Here is an 18136-nt window from a genome sequence, read left to right as displayed (position 1 = left end):
CTGTAGACCCTTATCAGAAATGATATACCCCAAGGAATGGAATAGTCTTCTGGTTGAACTGACACTTCTGGAGTTTGGCATATATGCGATTGGTCGTTAGATACCTGAGAACTTGTCCTGCATGGGCCTGATGGGATTCCAGGTCAGTAGAGAACACCAAAAAACATGCAGTAAACACCACTAGAGACCGCAAAAAAAGCCCTTTGACTATAGGCAAATATATATATTATAATGCACGGGTACCGCAATCAGGACAGACAAACAAAGTAAGCTGTCCTAAATGAAGACCTATGAGTGTATGTAGGTACCTGTGTATAAAGTTTGTGCCCGTCTGTTTCCTTGAGAATCCTGAGCTCCAACGATAGGTACTGTATTTCTTTCACTTGTCTCCTACAAAGGCGGTTGCGGTCTGTGATGCATCGGCTACTCACAAGTCAAGCGGTGCTGTTGCACGCAAAGTGAAGCCCCGGCCGGTGGCTAGCACTACACTCGCAATCCTGTGTAAGTCTTTGAAACACGTTTTTCAGGTAGCGGAACCTTGGCGGGATCCATGGCTGGATCTTACGGTCACGGGTCAGGGGTAGTGGACCCACTGAACCACCGATGACATAAGCCGACACCTGGGAGCGGAGTCTAAGTGGCACCTGTTTTTTAAAGCGGGTTGGAATTGCTGCGGCGTGGTACCACCAGGTCACTCCACAGTCACGACTTTGTCCATGCTGGCCAAGGTGTAGTACAGAATCGTGAGGCAAGACAGAGTTGTGGACAGGCAGGAGGTCAGAACAGGAAATCACAATAATCGCTGGGAAAACAAGACAAACTTACCCCAAGGCATGAGGCACAAAGATCCGGCAGGGGTGACAGAAAGAGGCAGGGGATTTTTAAATCAGTGGATGGCCAGCGCCAATTAGCGGTTCACTGGCCCCTTAAATTTCAGGGAGCCGCCGCATGTGCCCTCTAGGAAGCAGGGATAAGGGAGCTGGAACACCGACACCATCACAGGACTGTGGGAAGATGCCTGCCGCGGCCATACTGAGGCACAGGGAGGTATAAAGAGTTTATTGTTTAATGGTAGTGATATGTGGATGAGGTTTGTCTATTTTGGATTGTAACAATTTACTGGCATATAACAATTACCAAGCCCCGCAGATATTCAAAGGGATACCATATATCCCGCCCCTCTCATTTTTCTTTATCCTTGTCTTTTAACCTTCTTCCCTTTCTCCTATTTTTCCCCTCCCCTTGTTTGGTATTTTTGTTCTATGTTGTTCTAGTGTTGCATGTCTACTAGCCACCAACATTGATTGGTTACCATGAGCAACTAGAACAGTTTTGCTGTTACACACTTCATTTTTATTTAAATCAGATATTTTTCATTGATTTTTTTTTTTTTCAAATTTTGACCAAGAGGAAACAAACAGAACAATTACAGACAATAGTCCCGCACGTTACATCAGTGACAGCAAAGAGACCAGTGCTGTTATAACAACATCCCCATGTAGAGTACAGTATCCTCCATAGTGTACACACCATAATTAAGAGGCAAGACAGAGGGGTCACTTCAATAGTAACTGAAAACATGGTGCGCATTAAGCCTAATACATCCTTACATAGAGGCTCTAATGCCCTACATTCCCACGTCATGTGAAGAGACCATTCCGCACCCCGGGCAGGATGAGTCAGATCTAACTCCTCTCCGGGATAGTAATTGATGGGATTTGTATGCGCCGAGTAACCGTAGTAGATGAGCTATTCTGTGAGCTTCACTGGGAAAAAGAGCAGGTACCAATTCTTAGATTGATGGACCCCATATCCCTTCCCAACTTAGCGCAACATTTAAGAGAAACATCCTTTACCGAGTCACTAATCCGTACAGTATAGGAAGAGAATACTAAGCATCGAGTAGAGATAGACCAGCAGAACCCTGCTCTCACACGCTTCTGAGAAATCTCCCAGTCATGTGACTGATCACATGCTCATGACATCATCAAAGGTCCTTTTAGCTTCTCCAGAAGCAGAACCTGAACCCAGACTCCTCCCACACATGGGGCGGATCACACGATCATGACATCATCACAGGTCCTTTACCTCTAAAATTCAGCATACGGGGTAAATATTGTGCACAACTTTTGTATTTCATTTTTAACCTTATATGTTTTTACTTTGTCTTATCTTCTTTGCTCTCAGGATCAGACAATGGACGGAGACACGAGGGTGGAGAGAATCTTCCAGCTCACCCTAGAGATTCTCTTCTATATTACTGGAGAGGTGAGAGATTGTGATGAGGTCACATGACATCATTATCTATGGGAATAACAGATGATAGGACTGGAGAGGTGAGAGATTCTGGAAATGTATGGAGGGAGATTTATCAATGTGTCTCTCCATAACCAGGATTACACAGTAGTGAAGAAGACCTCTAGTGGGCGCTGTCAGGCCCCTGTGTATGAAGGACGGGGGAGAACCCTGAGCCCAATCCCGGCTCCTCCACCTCACCCCCTGATACATGATGACATCAATGAGCAGAAGATCCTAGAAGTCACCCACAAGATGATGGAGCTGCTGACTGGAGAGGTGACACTGCTGGGAATGCTGGGACATTATACAGTAACGCTATGAAGGGATCTGGGTGATGACGGGATCATTGTGTGTGTCAGGTTCCTATAAGGTGTCAGGATGTGGCTGTCTATTTCTCCATGGAGGAGTGGGAGTATTTAGAAGGACACAAAGATGTGTACAAGGACGTCATGATGGAGGACCACCAGCCCCTCACATCAGCAGGTAATAGACAGGACTAAATCCACACGTCCTTTCATTATCTGTATGGAAAGAAGGAATTCAGTCTCTGGATGTTTCCTACAGGTAGATCCAGTAAGAGAACATCACCGGAGAGATGTCCCAGTCCTCTTCTTCTACCACAGGATTGTTCAGAGGAGAAATATGTCCCACAGGATCATCAGGTAGATGGAGATAAGACTTCATGGCATCTTCTCTGATCTGTGGGGGTTTATTTTATTAATAAAATTAGGTATATTGTAAAAGCCCTTGTCCATATATAGTAACTATGTGTGTTTGGATCCTGTTTCACTTATTGAGTCTTGTTCTTTTTGTAAATCCTCCTCTGTGACTTCTCCATCGTCTGGTGACTTCTTACAATATTTGTTTCTCAGTTTGTGTATCAGGATGAAGATGTGAAGAATATTCCTGCCCCAGAGACATATGTGAGGGGCGATGAGCGATGTAAGGAGGAGATTCCTACAGGTAACTGCCCAGGTGAGTAGTAACCACTAGATAAAATATTGAAGTTCTGAGAAGATAGGACTCCTTTGCCTTCTCAGATGGAGCTCCTTTAGGGTAAGGCTAAATTATGAACTTTGGATTCTCTTTTTAGGAAGAGGCTTTTTATGGTATTAGGTCATGTTGTATATGAATAATGTGTGTACTATGGTAAGTGGTTGGTCTGTAATGTGATACAGAGCCTTCAGTACATTTTCTTTCTTCTCATTTTTTTCCCACTGTTATCCTACAGAATTTTAATTTGAAATCGCCTATCGAGGGATGTCTCCAGACATTTGATTTAGTATTTAAATATAAATAAATATTGATGCAGCGCTGTACAGATCATGGGGGACATGTACAAATAGAATCAGACATTACAGAGTAATAGCATGGGCAGATGTAACAATATGAGTGAGGGTCCTGCTCTCCAGAGCTTAAGTAACTTTTTCTATTTTCTAATTCTACGGAGGCGATTGATATCCATCCCTATGATTAAAGTGCGTTTGTTGTATTAAGATGTTGGTTTAAATTAATTAAAATAAAAAATATGGAGCAATATTTATCACATGTTGGTGCACCAAATGACAGGGCATGATAAACCCCCTCCTATGTGTTTATGTTCCGTATATATCAACAGACTCCGGCCTTATATTTCTTGCAGGCGGCCTGCGGATGTGCATTTCTACTCCAGGTCCTGCCAGTCGCTATAACTGTAGCAACCTAACACACAAATAATGGGAGTGTACTACCCCCCGCCACTATCTGTCCAACTTAAAAACCATGCAGAGCTCCTCACACTGAGCAGAAATTAATTTAGTTTTCACTTTGCTCATTTTTTTTTCCTAAAAAATGAGCAATGTAGATCAGAGAGCTGGTGCAATCTGGAAACGCTTTCATTTCACTAGTTTTATCTTCGTGCTGTAACATCTCTGCCAGCATCGTCTTATGTCTGAAGAATTAGATTCAGATGCCGTGGATTCTGTTGTGTGTGTGTGAACTGTAACTGTGTCGGGATTCATCGAGCCACACCCAGTTCCCTGCAGCCCCGCCCTGTCTAGTAAGGGTTATTAAAGTGACGGATGGCTGATCCGGTCAGCTGCTGGAGGCGGCATCCAGGAACTCCTCTGCCCAATTTGCCCAATTTCATAATATCTTGCTGTTTCTACTAGTCTCTCTGTGTATCTGACCTCTGCTTAGTTCGAACACTTTTTTTTTCATTGCAGATGACTGTAGCAGGAGTTTAGAGGGACATCTCATATCTTCAGATGTTAAATCAAAGGATCTTTATAGCACACCAGATACATCTGAAGAGCCTGACGATACCCCAAATGCATCCTCTGAACTTCACTGGAACAATGTATTCTCAGAAACTGTTAAGCAAATCAAAAGTCCCATTAGAAGTGGTAACACAGAGGAGAAGATTTCGGTATATAAAAATTCAGAAACCAATGGGAAGGGTTTCACAGCAAAGGTAAATCTTGTTAAACAGAGTAATCGCAAAGGGGAGAAGCCATGTTCTTCTTTAGAAAGTGATGGTCAATTTAGCATTACAGCAGGTTTCCGGATGCATCGGAGAACCCACACAGGGGAGAAGAAATTTCCTTGTTCTGAATGCGGGAGTTGTTTCGGCCAGAAATCAAATCTTATAAGGCATCAAAGAATTCACACAGGGGAGAAGCAATTTTCCTGTTCAGAATGTGGCAAATGTTTTAACCAAAAATCTACTCTTATTCTACACCACAGAGTTCACACAGGGGAGAAGCCATATTCATGTTCAGAATGTGAGAAATGTTTTATCCGGAAATCAGATCTTGTTAAACATCAAAGGACTCACACAGGAGAGAAACCATATTCATGTTTAGAATGTGGGAAATGTTTTACCCAGAAGTCAGATCTTGTTAAACATAAGAGAAGCCACACAGGGGAGAAGCCATATTCGTGTTCAGAATGTGGGAAATGTTTTGGTCAGAAATCACAGTGCGTTACTCATTTGAGAATTCACACAAGGGAGAAGCAGTTTTCATGTTTAGAATGTGGGAAAGGTTTTAACCAAAAAGGTACTCTTATTAAACACCAGAGAACTCACACAGGGGAGAAGCCATATTCATGTTCAGAATGTGGGAAATGCTTTGCTCAGAGATCAAATTTTGTTAGTCATTTAAGAATTCACACAGGGAAGTAGCAATTTTCGTGGACGGTGAAAATGTTTTGGTCGGAAAAAAACATTAGTATTAACCTAGGAAATGTTTTAACCTCAGATCATATTTGAATATCTCTCAATTACGAGATATAACGAGGACAGTTACAGTCAAAATAGAACGTAATTCAAAAGAAAACCAAAATAAATGCATAATACTGAAGAATATGTAAAATAAGTGCATCAGAGAACTTGTTACCTTTTTTTTCATGATGTTAACCCTGCCCAACAGGGAACAAACTTTAAATGTGTGCTTAACAGGGAGACATTACCTTGGGATCCCTAGTTCGATAAAATAGTTGCTGTCACGGCCACGGGTGCCCCTCGACCCATATCTTTGGTCGCACTCGTGTACCTTACTGTGCCCCTGGAGCCTGCCTGCCCGTTAACTTACCTCTCCAGCGGTGGCCTCCTCACTCCCCGAAGTCCAGCGTGCATGTTCCCGTTTGCTAGGGTGCACGCCAATAACTGGCGTTGGCTGGCCGCCTGCCCCTTCCTGTGTCCACTGCCGGATCTTTGTGCTTCTATGCTTAAAGGGGTTTTCCCATCTGGGCATTTACATTTAATTAAATTAATTTGCCATATGTAAACATTGTTTCAATTTGATGTTATTAAAAAAAATGTTCCTGTGTGAAGATAATTTCTCATAAATGTAGTCATTCTGTCCCTTAGAAACCAGGCAGCAGTGACCAGACATGCGCTATTGAGCCCTTCCGGACCACCTGGATTCAGCAATCATTACCACAGGACGGCTGTGGGACATGCAGTAACTCCCAGACATTTCATATACAAAAACAATTTGTTTCTTTGTGCAATCCCTCCAGCAGAGGTGGTCGTATCCAAGGAAGCTATCTCGTTTATAAGGGACAACATGGCTACATTTATGAGAAATTATCTTCACACAGGAACAGTTATTTTAATAACATCTAATTGAAGAAATGTTTACATATGTCAGATTAGTGAAACTGAATGTGAGTGCCCAGACAAGAATACCCCTTTAAGAGAAAGCTTAGTTCCATGCCCTTTGCAATTATCCTGATTTCCCATTGTGACCCCGATTCCATTCCTGACTCCAATTCTGTGCTGCCTGTCCTGACCTACCGCTACATTCCCGATTCTGATCCTGTGCTGCCTGTCTCGACCTTCTGCCTGTCCTCCTACCATGAGTTTGCCTGACATTCCTGTACTAAGCCTTGGCTGTCACCGCAGACAATGTTGTGTCTGTGGAACAACCTGGTGGTACCACACCGCAGTAAGTCCAACCCACTTTGCAGCAGGCTCTGATGAAAACTGGGTACCACTTGGACTCTCCAGCGTAGAAGAAGAACACAGGACTCACCGGCACAGGTAACGTTGGAATCTTTATTGGACGAACACAGAGCAGGGGCGATACACGCCACGACTAGGCGACGGGCTGTATTGCGCAACACACACTGATATTACCACCACAGTGGCCCAGCAGTCCCAGCAGATTGCCGTTCAAGGTCAGCAACTCTGACAAGTGGCCTCCATGTTGCAGCAAGTGATGGCTACTCAGCACCAGTGTCAAGTTCCTGTGGTTTCTTCTGCTACTCCGGTTTGCCTGCCCTCCACTGAACCCAAGCTAAGACATTCTATGCTGTCTAAATATGATAGGGGTTCCCAAGTTCTGCAGGGTCTTTATTACGCAGTGCTCCTTGCACATTGAACTCATGCCTACGCAGTTCGTCACAGAAAGGTCTATAATGGCTTTCATCATCAGCCTCCTCTCTGGGAAGGCCCTGGCATGGGCTACTTCACTCTGGGACAGGAAAGACGGCTAATATCACCACCTTCTCTGCCGAGTTCCGGTCTGTCTTTGAGGAACCAGCCTGAGCGTCTTCTGCTGAGACCACCCTGCTGAACTTGCATCAAGGGTGACTATATGGTTCAGTTCCATACCCCGACTTCTAAGCTAGCCTGGAACGAAGCCGCCTTGGTCGCAACCTTTAAAAAGGGGCTTTCTGGACGAATTAAAGACACACTGTCTGCATGTGACCTTCCATCTACTTTGAGCGATCTCATTTCTCTGGCCACTCAGATCGACATCTGGTTTACTGAGTGCTTTGAGTAGCAGCGTCTTGAACAAGTGCGGCTCCTGTCTTCCAATGTCTACCTCTGCCGCCCTCCGGGTCTGCTGCTGAGGAACCCATGCAGGTGGATAAAGAGCGCTCCCGAAGACAGGAGAACCGTTGCCTCTATTGTGTGAGCTCAGAACACTTTCTTGAGTCTTATCCAGTCTGTCCTCAAGTGACAGGAAACGCACACACCTAGGATTCTTGGGAGGAGCTTGACCACAACTGAACTTGCCTGTTTTACTCAGCTCCAGAACAGGTACTCAGTTTCAAGCCACAGCCTTCTTGGATTCTGGTTCCGCAGGAAATTTCGTGGATGCTGCCCTGTTATCCCAGTATCATCTTGCTGTGGTCCGCCTAGAGAAGCTGCTGGCTATCTCCTCCATCAGTGAACAGGTCCTTAGCGATCCAGTATATTACCGCATCGAGCTTCTGTTTCTGCAAGTTGGGGCTATGCACAAGGAGAGACTGTCATTTTATGTGCTTCACCGATCTACGCCTGCCATTCTGTTGGGTCTCCCGTGGTTACAGCAACACGCTCTAGTGATCGACTGGCAGACTGGGGTGATTCTTTTCTGGGGTCCAGAGTACCGGTCTCCACAGTGGTGGGTCTCCCCACTCCAGATTGGGACTTTGCTGACGTCTTCTCAGAAAAACAAGCAAAGACCCTGCCACCGCACCTCCCCTACGACAGCCCATATTGCCAGGCCCGTCTCCTCCACGGGGTCGCGTGCATCCACATACACAAGTCCTCTTCTCCTGCTGGTGCAGGATTCTTATTTGTGGCCAAAAAGGATGGGTCACTCCGTCCTTGCATAGACTATCGCGGCCTTAACAAGATCACCGTGAAGAATCACTACCCTTTGCCATTAATCACGGAATTGTTCGACCGCTTACGTGGAGCCAAGGTCTTTACCAAACTAGACCTACCTGGTGTGTATAACCTCATCCATATCCACAAAGATGATGAGTGGAAGACCGCCTTCAATATACGTGCTGGTCATGCCGTTTGGACTCCAGCTGTTTTTAAGGAGTTCGGTAATGACATTTTAGGTATTTGTGTTGTGGTTCTCTACGGACCTCGGGTCCCACCAGTCGCACATATGGCAAGTCCTTAGACGTCTAAGGGCCAATAGCCTTTATGCTGAACTCGAGAAGTGGCAGTTTCGTCAAAAGAGTCTTCCTTTCCTTGGGTACATCAACCCTGACAAGGGACTTTTGATGGATCCTGCCACGTTATCTGCGGTACTTCAGTCGCCTCAACCTGTAGGACTAGGTGCTATCCAGAAGTTTCTGGGCTTCGCATACTACCACCGGCAGTTTATACCGCATTTCTCCTCTCTTGTGTCTCCCATCGTGACGCTGACTAAGAAAAATACCAATCCAAAGCTCTGGCCTCCAGCGGCTGAAGAAGCTTTCTCCAAGCTGAAGTCTGCCATTGCCTCTGCTTCCGTCCTCACCCAGCCTGATACGGAGAGACTGTTCCTGCTAGAGGTTGACGCCTCATCAGTTGGTGCTGGAGCCGTTCTAACCCAGAAAGGGTCCAAAGATCAAACCCTCACTTGTGGCTTCTTCTCCAAGACCTTCTCTGCCGCAGAGAAGAATTATTCCATAGGCAATTGTGAGCTTCTGGCCATAAAGCTAGCCTTGGAGGAATGACATTATCTTCTGGAGGGAGCTCGTTATCCAGTCTGTATCTACACAGACCACAAGAATCTCAGCTATCCCCAGACCGCTCAGCGTCTCAATCCTCGACAGACTCGGTCCCTTTTCTTCTCCCGCTACAACTTTATGAAACACTTTCATTCTGCAGAGAAGAATATTAAGGCTGATGTCCTCTCGCATGCTTCAGATGTAGTTGGGGAAGAACCAGTTCCTAGACATATTGGGGCTTATTTACTAAGGGTCCCACGGCCGCATTCCCGTCGGGTTTTCAGACGTTTTCAGGGATCACACGCTGGGGCAGGTATTTTGTTGGCGTTTGTGCCATGCGCAATCCAATTGTTAGGCCAATCCAACAGATTCGGACAAACCGCAGGATTGTGTCGCAAGCTATGCACTTACATACACCACGAGGAAGAAGGTGAACTTTAGCTGACCTGATCGGGGAAGCAACACATGCAGGATATCAGGCGCACAATCTTAGTGAATCGCACCAGTCTGCCTGATCGGCGGACACTCAGGACCTCGTGAACATAAGCGGCCGGGTAAGTAAATGTTCCCCATTGTTCCTCCTGAACAGCTGGTTCTTGCTGCCCCAGTGAACCTTCAGCAACTTCCTCCTGGCAAGACTTACGCCCAGCCTGCTCTGCGGAAGAAGATACTGACTTGATGACATTGCTCTTGTGTGGCTGGGCATACTGGGGTGCAATGCTCTGTGGCCCTCATTTCCCATTTTACTGGTGGCCAGATCTGGTCAAGGATTAACAGGATTTTGTGGGCTCCTGCCCTTCCTGTGCCCGAAACAAGCCATCTCATCTTAAACCAGCTGGTCTTCTTCAGCCGTTACCGATACCCAGCTTCCCGTGAACTCTCGTGGCAATGAACTTTATCACCGATCTCCCATTGGAGACCGCTTTTCCAAAATGTCCCATTTTGTTCCTCTGCCAGGTCTGCCGTCTGCTCCATGCCTTGCCAGCTTGTTCTTCACTCACATCTTCCCTGCATATTGTATCAGACTGTGGGGTCCAGTTTGTTTCTCGGTTCTGGCGTTCTTTGTGGAGCCAACTTCTGGTAAAATTGGACTTTTCTTCAGCGTATCACTCTCAGTCTAATGGAAAAGTTGAGAGGGTTAATCAGACCCAAGGTTGCAATCTCCACCATTTTGTCTCCGCCAGACAGGACAACTGGTCCACTCTGCTGCCATGGGCAGAGTTCTTCTACAACTCCCTGGACTCTGAGTCTGCCGGTGCCACTTCTTTCTTTGTTGTACATGGAAGACATCCATGTCCACCCCTACCTCCATCTTGTTGACTGGAAGGGGTTCAGCTAAGAGGAGAGGCTTGGAAGCCCGAGAACAACATCCTGGATCGTGTTTTTCTACATAGGTTCCCCCAGTCCAAGAGGGATACTGTCACAGATGCCCCTGCAACCCATATCCCAGGTTGCAGGTGCACCCATGTGCCTTCCTGTGCCCCTGGAGCCAGCCCTTCACGATCACTCACCTCTCTGGGCTCCAGCGGCGGTCTCCATGGTCTGGCGTGCGCATTACCGTCTTCCAGGGCGCAACCACGCCGGCTCTTTAAGACCGTCTGCCCTGATAAATTCCTGCTCCTTCCTGTGTTCCCTGCCGGATCTTTGTGCTCGATGCAGAAAGAGAGAGAAAGCTTTGATCCATGCCCTCGCGATTATCCTGATTTCCCGTTGTGACCTCGATTGAATTCCTGACTTTCCTGTTGTGCTGCCTGTCCTGACCTACCACCACATCTCCAACTCCAGTCTCGACCTTCTGCCTGTCCCCGACCACGCTTCTGCATCACAACTTTGTGCTACGCCTTGGCCGCCACCGCGGACAAAGTCGCGTCTGTGGAGCAACCTGGTGGTACTACGCCGCAGCAAGCCCAACCCATTTTGTGGTGGGCTCTGGTAAAAACCGGGTGTCGCTTGGACTCCGCTCTCAGGTGTTGGCTTACGTCATCGTCGGGGGTCCAGTGAGTCCACTACCCCTGGTGCCTGACAACTATGAATAACAAATAGAAGAAGATACCACAGTCCCGGTGCCTGTATCTATGAGTAATGTCCCTGGTTTATCATGATGGAATTGTATGGTAAATTTCTGTAAATTGCAAGCAGATATTCAAGGGTACGTTTTTTATACCAGATGGCGCATCAAATATCTTGAATTGTACATAGAAAAGTTGACCTATCTGCTATAAGTATATTGTTTGGGGATACTCATTACGTTTGCCATATTTCATCTTTATACTTTATATTTTGCCTTTCCAAACTTTGCTCAGATATTACTGTTTACAGCCCATTGCCATAACGCCTGGCTACACTTCCGGATTGATTACGCATGCGCAGTGATGCCCACTGGGCTTGCCTTCCGGGTATGTGCGTCATGCTCTTAAAGTTTTAGCCATGCTCAGATCCGCATTGTATATCTAAATGATTTGTAACACACGGAGATACGTCCGACCACCAGATCAGGTGGTTTTTAAATGGCGCTTCAGTAAATAGCACTTTTAGAGCACACACTCCCCCCTCCCCCGCTGATAATGTACACACTCCCCCCTCCCCCGCTGATAATGTACACACTCCCCCCTCCACCGCTGATAATGTACACACTCCCCCCTCCCCCGCTGATAATGTACACACTCCCCCCTCCCCCACTGACTACATACATCACTTACCTCCTGGTTTCGGCTCCTCCCTGCTGTCTCTCTGCTGTGGGGACAGGTCAGTCATAGCTGGAGGAGGGGGTCACCTCTTCTTCTGTGTATAAAGATGCAGCCACATGATGAGGGGAAGCTGGAGAACCTTCATATTGTGTCTCCTTCCTCCCAGCCCTGATACACAGGGGGACAGTTATCACAAGTGTCTCAGAGCAGAACTGCCAACAGCAACCAATCACAGCTCAGCTTTCATTATCACACAGCTGTTTATTACATTAAACTCCAGCTCTGATTGGGTAGAACAGTTTTACCTCAAACACTTCTAACACCTCAGACAGTGTATGACTCCTCCCACACATGCTGGTCACATGATCATGACGTCATCACAGGTCCTTTACCTCTAAAGCTCAGCATCTGAGGTAAATAGATCGTACATCTCTACCTGATACATTACATGTTATCACTATATCTGCAGGACCAGACGATGGACAGAGACACGAGGGTGGAGAGAATCTTCCAGCTCACCCTAGAGATTCTCTTCTATATTACTGGAGAGGTGAGAGATTGTGATGAGGTCACATGACATCATTATCTATGGGAATAACAGATGATAGGACTGGAGAGGTGAGAGATTCTGGAAATGTATGGAGGGAGATTTATCAATGTGTCTCTCCATAACCAGGATTACACAGTAGTGAAGAAGACCTCTAGTGGGCGCTGTCAGGCCCCTGTGTATGAAGGACGGGGGAGAACCCTGAGCCCAATCCCGGCTCCTCCACCTCACCCCCTGATACATGATGACATCAATGAGCAGAAGATCCTAGAAGTCACCCACAAGATGATGGAGCTGCTGACTGGAGAGGTGACACTGCTGGGAATGCTGGGACATTATACAGTAACGCTATGAAGGGATCTGGGTGATGACGGGATCATTGTGTGTGTCAGGTTCCTATAAGGTGTCAGGATGTGGCTGTCTATTTCTCCATGGAGGAGTGGGAGTATTTAGAAGGACACAAAGATGTGTACAAGGACGTCATGATGGAGGACCACCAGCCCCTCACATCAGCAGGTAATAGACAGGACTAAATCCACACGTCCTTTCATTATCTGTATGGAAAGAAGGAATTCAGTCTCTGGATGTTTCCTACAGGTAGATCCAGTAAGAGAACATCACCGGAGAGATGTCCCAGTCCTCTTCTTCTACCACAGGATTGTTCAGAGGAGAAATATGTCCCACAGGATCATCAGGTAGATGGAGATAAGACTTCATGACATCTTCTCTGATCTGTGGAGGTTTATTTTATTCATAAAATTATGTATATTGTAAAATCTTATGTCCATATTGTCCTATATGATTATATCTGACCCTAGACATTAGATGGTGTCAGGAGATTCTCAACATTTCTGTCTATAGAGTTTGGTGGTTAAAATAACAAAATAACATAGTGGAGACCTTCAGCCGTGTCTCAGATAACTCCGCAGTCAGGTCTTAATCGTCATGATATTTACTGATCTTTACATATTTTCTAAAGCTTTTCCTGTGACTTCTTACGATATTTGTCTCTCAGTTTGTGTATCAGGGTGAAGATGTGAAGAATATTCCTGCTCCAGAGACATATGTGAGGGGCGATGAGCGATGTAAGGAGGAGATTCCTACAGGTAACTGCCCAGGTGAGTAGTAACCACTAGATAGAGCAGAGAAGTTCTGAGATAGGGCTCCTTGGCCTACTTTAATGGAAATCTTAGATATCTGCATCCCGATTGCTGATAGCGGTTGCTTATTGCTCTTTGCTATTTTGCAGCAGGTGGGTGTCACGTTGTAATATGTTGTCAGGTTGGGTCAGGCATCTGTCCTGCCACAGGCACTCACAGGCTCCGTTAAAAGTGTTGTGCAGCTTTATTCATCCAAAATGGTTACAATGCAGGTAAAAGGCCGGTGCAAGGATTGGATGCCATACACATCTACATTTAGATGCCTTTAGGGCAGGTGGAGGATATATCTCTATAGCCAAAAATCCATTTCCTTTTTATTTAATTAATGTTTGGGGGGAAAAAATTTTTGGTAAATATGAAAGCTGGAGGTTGCCTTCACTTCACTGGTTTGATCTCCCTAACCCTCCCAATGCTGTGACGTTATTGATCCACAACTCAAAATCTCAGATAGACGCGAATCGCTAACACATTTACAATGAGCCGCAGCTAGTCGGCCCAGCTACGGCATGATGATGGTGCACCGGCACATTACTTATTAACACAAAATGGGGCACATTTACTTACCCGTCCCGTTGCGATCCCCATTGTGCGTTGTCCGACGAGGATTCGGGTCTGTGTGTCCAATTTCCTGCATTTGTCGCTTCCCTGCTCAGGTCCGCCGGAGTTCACCTTCTTCTTCCCGGTGCATGTAAGTGCTGATCTTGCGACACAATTTGCTTTTTAAATTCCACGGTTTGTCCGAATCAGTCGGGTTGTCCGATGGCCACGCCCCCCCATTTGTGTCGCAAGCAAGCTGGCGCTGATGCGACACAATCCGATCACGTGCGCCAAAAACCCCAAGGCAATTCAGGGCAAAATGGAAAAGAATTGCGAAACCCGACTAAAATACGGCGTGCGGACCCTTAGTAAATGTGCCCCAATGTATAGAATTTTTTTCTGATTAATGCACCATCAATTTCTACCAATCACGTTATAATATAATTCACAGTTGGGGGTTATGAATGGTTGTGTCATTAGTTAGAAGGCAATGGGGGGTGATCGCCTTCAATCATTTATTTATTATTTCCTTTGCAGATGACTGTAGCCGGAGCTCAGAGGGAAATCTCATATCTTTAGATTTTAAGGCAGAGGATCGTTGTGTCACACCAGATACATCTGAAGAGGATGAAAATATCCCAGATGCATCCTCCGACCTTCACCGAAACAATCCAGTCCCAACAAACGAATTATCAGAGACCATTAAGCAAATCAAATATCACACTAGAAGTGATGTATATCAAAGAAATAAGACAGGGGAGAAGATTTCTGTATATAAAAATTCAGAAATCAATGGGAAGGATTTCACTGTAAAAGGAAATCTTGTTAAACAGAGAACTCACACAGAGGAGAAGCCATGTTCTTCTTCAGAAAGTGACGGGCAGGTAAGCATGAAAGCAGGTCTCCACACGCATCAGGACACCCACACAGGGAAGAAAAAAATTTCTTGTTCAGAATGTGGAAGATGTTTTTACCAAAAAGCATCTCTACTTAAACATCAGAGAAGTCACACATGTGAGAAACCATTTCCATGTTCAGATTGTGGGAGATATTTCAGCCAGAAATCCAAACTTATAAGGCATCAAAAAGTTCACACACGGGAGAAGCAATTTTCCTGTTCAGAATGTGGAAAATTTTTTACCCGGAAATCAAATCTTATTATACACCAAAGAACTCACACAGGGGAGAAGCCATATTCATGTTCAGAATGTGGGAAATGTTTTAACCAGAAATCAGGTCTTGTTATACATCAGAGAATTCACACGGGGGAGAAGCCGTATTCATGTTCAGAATGTGGGAAATATTTTAACCATAAAGCTACTCTTATTAAACACCGGAGAGCTCACACAGGAGAGAAGCCATATTCATGTTCAGAATGTGGGAAATGTTTTATCCAGAAATCCTGTCTTGTTATACATCAGAGAATTCACACGGGGGAGAAGCCGTATTCATGTTCAGAATGTGGGAAATATTTTAACCATATAGCTACTCTTATTAAACACCGGAGATTTCACAAGGGGGTGAAGCAATATTCATGCCCAGAATGTGGGAAATGTTTTATCCAGAGATCAGATCTTGTTAAGCATCTGCGAAGTCACACCGGGGAGAAGCTGTATTCATGTTCAGAATGTGGGAAATGTTTTATCCATATAGCTACTCTTATTAAACACCGGAGAGTTCACACAGGAGAGAAGCCATATTCATGTTCAGAATGTGGGAAATGTTTTATCCAGAAATCAGCTCTTGTTATACACCAGAGAAGTCACACAGGGGAGAAGCCATATACATGTTCAGAATGTGGGAAATGTTTTGGTCAGAAATCACATTGTGATACTCATTTCAAAATTCACACAAGGGAGAAGCAATTTTCATGTTTACAATGTGGGAAATGTTTTACCCAAAAAGCTACTCTTGTTATACACCAGAGAACTCACACAGGGGAGAAGCCATTTTCATGTTCAGAATGTGGGAAATGTTTTGCTCAGAGATCAAATTTTGTTAGTCATTTAAGAATTCACACAGGGAAGTAGCAATTTCTGAACGGCGGAAATGTTTTGGTCGAAAAAAAAAAAACATTGTCATAAACCTGGGAAATGTTTTAACCTCAGATCATAATCTCTCAATTACGAGATATAACGAGGACAGTTACAGTCAAAAACAGAATGTCATTCAAGGAAAACCCGAAATAAATGCATAATACTGAAGAATATGTATAATAAGTGCGTCAGAGAACTTGTTTCCATTTACATGTTGTCAACCACGCCCAGCAGGGAACAAACATTAAATTTTTGCTTAAGCAGGGAGACATTACCCCGGGGTCTCTGGTTCAATAAAATCGTTGCATGTGCATCCCTATTTCAGAATAGGTTCATGGGTATTTGGAGACAGGCAATATCGACTATAACACTCGTTGCAGCTGGGAGAAGGAGCTTGACCTAAGATGTCCTCTAGATGCATTTGTCTACAGGACACAAGCTATAAGTCGATTTTGCAGAACTCCATTAGTGCTCTGCCACTACACTGTACCTCTACTAAATTCCTCTTTTTCAGTCATTAGTGGCTGCATTTTGAGGTCGCCACCAAATTGACATAGTTTTAATAACATCTGTGTCAGAAGTCGAATGACCCTGAGGAGAGGACATGGATCTCTTCTTGCTTGGTGTCTCTTCAAGTTATACCGTAGCCAAAATCCAACTAAACAGTTGGTCTTTTGAGTGTACGGTGGCCGCTCATAAAAGGGTGGTAGCACTGTAACATCTGTGTCATCATGGGTGTTACTACAGCTGTAGCAACCATAGCAGCTGCAATAGGGACTGTAGTGTCAGGGGGCCCAGCATCCGACCTGACACACTGACCCTGCTGTCTGCTTCCTCCATGTGGTTAGCAGCTACTGAAACTTCGGGATCTCTGTAAGTTTCTAAATGTATATATCAATGTGTGTTCATGAGTGTACAAATGGGTGTACACTCACCGGCCACTTTATTAGGAACACCTGTCCAACTGCTCGTTAACACTTAATTTCTAATCAGCCAATCACATGGCAGCAACTCAGTGCATTTAGGCATGTAGACATGGTCAAGACAATCTCCTGCAGTTCAAACCGAGCATCAGTATGGGGAAGAAAGGTGATTTGAGGCCTTTGAACGTGGCATGGTTGTTGGTGCCAGAAGGGCTGGTCTGAGTATTTCAGAAACTACTGATCTACTGGGATTTTCACGCACAACCATCTCTAGGGTTTACAGAGAATGGTCCGAAAAAGAAAAAACATCCAGTGAGCGGCAGTTCTGTGGGCGGAAATGCCTTGTTGATGCCAGAGGTCAGAGGAGAATGGGCAGACTGGTTCGAGCTGATAGAAAGGCAACAGTGACTCAAATCGCCACCCGTTACAACCAAGGTAGGCAGAAGAGCATCTCTGAACACACAGTACGTCAAACTTTGAGGCAGATGGGCTACAGCAGCAGAAGACCACACCGGGTGCCATTCCTTTCAGCTAAGAACAGGAAACTGAGGCTACAATTTGCACAAGCTCATCGAAATTGGACAGTAGAAGATTGGAAAAACGTTGCCTGGTCTGATGAGTCTCGATTTCTGCTGCGACATACGGATCGTAGGGTCAGAATTTGGCGTCAACAACATGAAAGCATGGATCTATCCTGCCTTGTATCAACGGTTCAGGCTGGTGGTGGTGGTGTCATGGTGTGGGGAATATTTTCTTGGCACTCTTTGGGCCCCTTGGTACAACGCCACAGCCTACCTGAGTATTGTTGCTGACCATGTCCATCCCTTTATGAGCACAATGTACCCTGTAACATCTGATGGCTACTTTCAGCAGGATAATGCGCCATGTCATAAAGCTGGAATCATCTCAGACTGGTTTCTTGAACATGACAATGAGTTCACTGTACTCAAATGGCCTCCACAGTCACCAGATCTCAATCCAATAGAGCATCTTTGGGACGTGGTGGAACGGGAGATTCGCATCA

At 45.4% G+C, this 18136-nt stretch overlaps 1 protein-coding gene across 3 annotated transcripts in view; it reads left to right on the top strand.

Annotated features, from left to right (window-relative positions):
• Positions 1-16387, top strand: part of LOC140065392 (uncharacterized) — a 91522-nt gene extending 75135 nt beyond the window's left edge. Inside the window, exons 2-3 of one of the 3 annotated variants that reach the window (XM_072113002.1) lie at positions 3171-3273; positions 14691-16387. In XM_072113002.1, the coding sequence (XP_071969103.1) occupies positions 15044-16183 (1140 nt within the window). In that variant the 5' untranslated portion in view covers positions 3171-3273; positions 14691-15043 and the 3' untranslated portion in view covers positions 16184-16387. Of the gene's footprint in view, positions 1-3170; positions 3274-13471; positions 13575-14690 lie in introns of all 3 variants that reach the window. The other 2 variants (XM_072113003.1, XM_072113004.1) reach the window with 2 other exon arrangements.
• The last annotated feature ends 1749 nt before the right edge of the window (positions 16388-18136 follow it).

This window comes from Engystomops pustulosus, chromosome 6 (assembly GCF_040894005.1).
Source record: "Engystomops pustulosus chromosome 6, aEngPut4.maternal, whole genome shotgun sequence".
NCBI lineage: Eukaryota > Metazoa > Chordata > Amphibia > Anura > Leptodactylidae > Engystomops > Engystomops pustulosus.
Note: the sequence above shows the minus strand (reverse complement) of the source record. Positions and strands in the feature narration are given on the sequence as shown.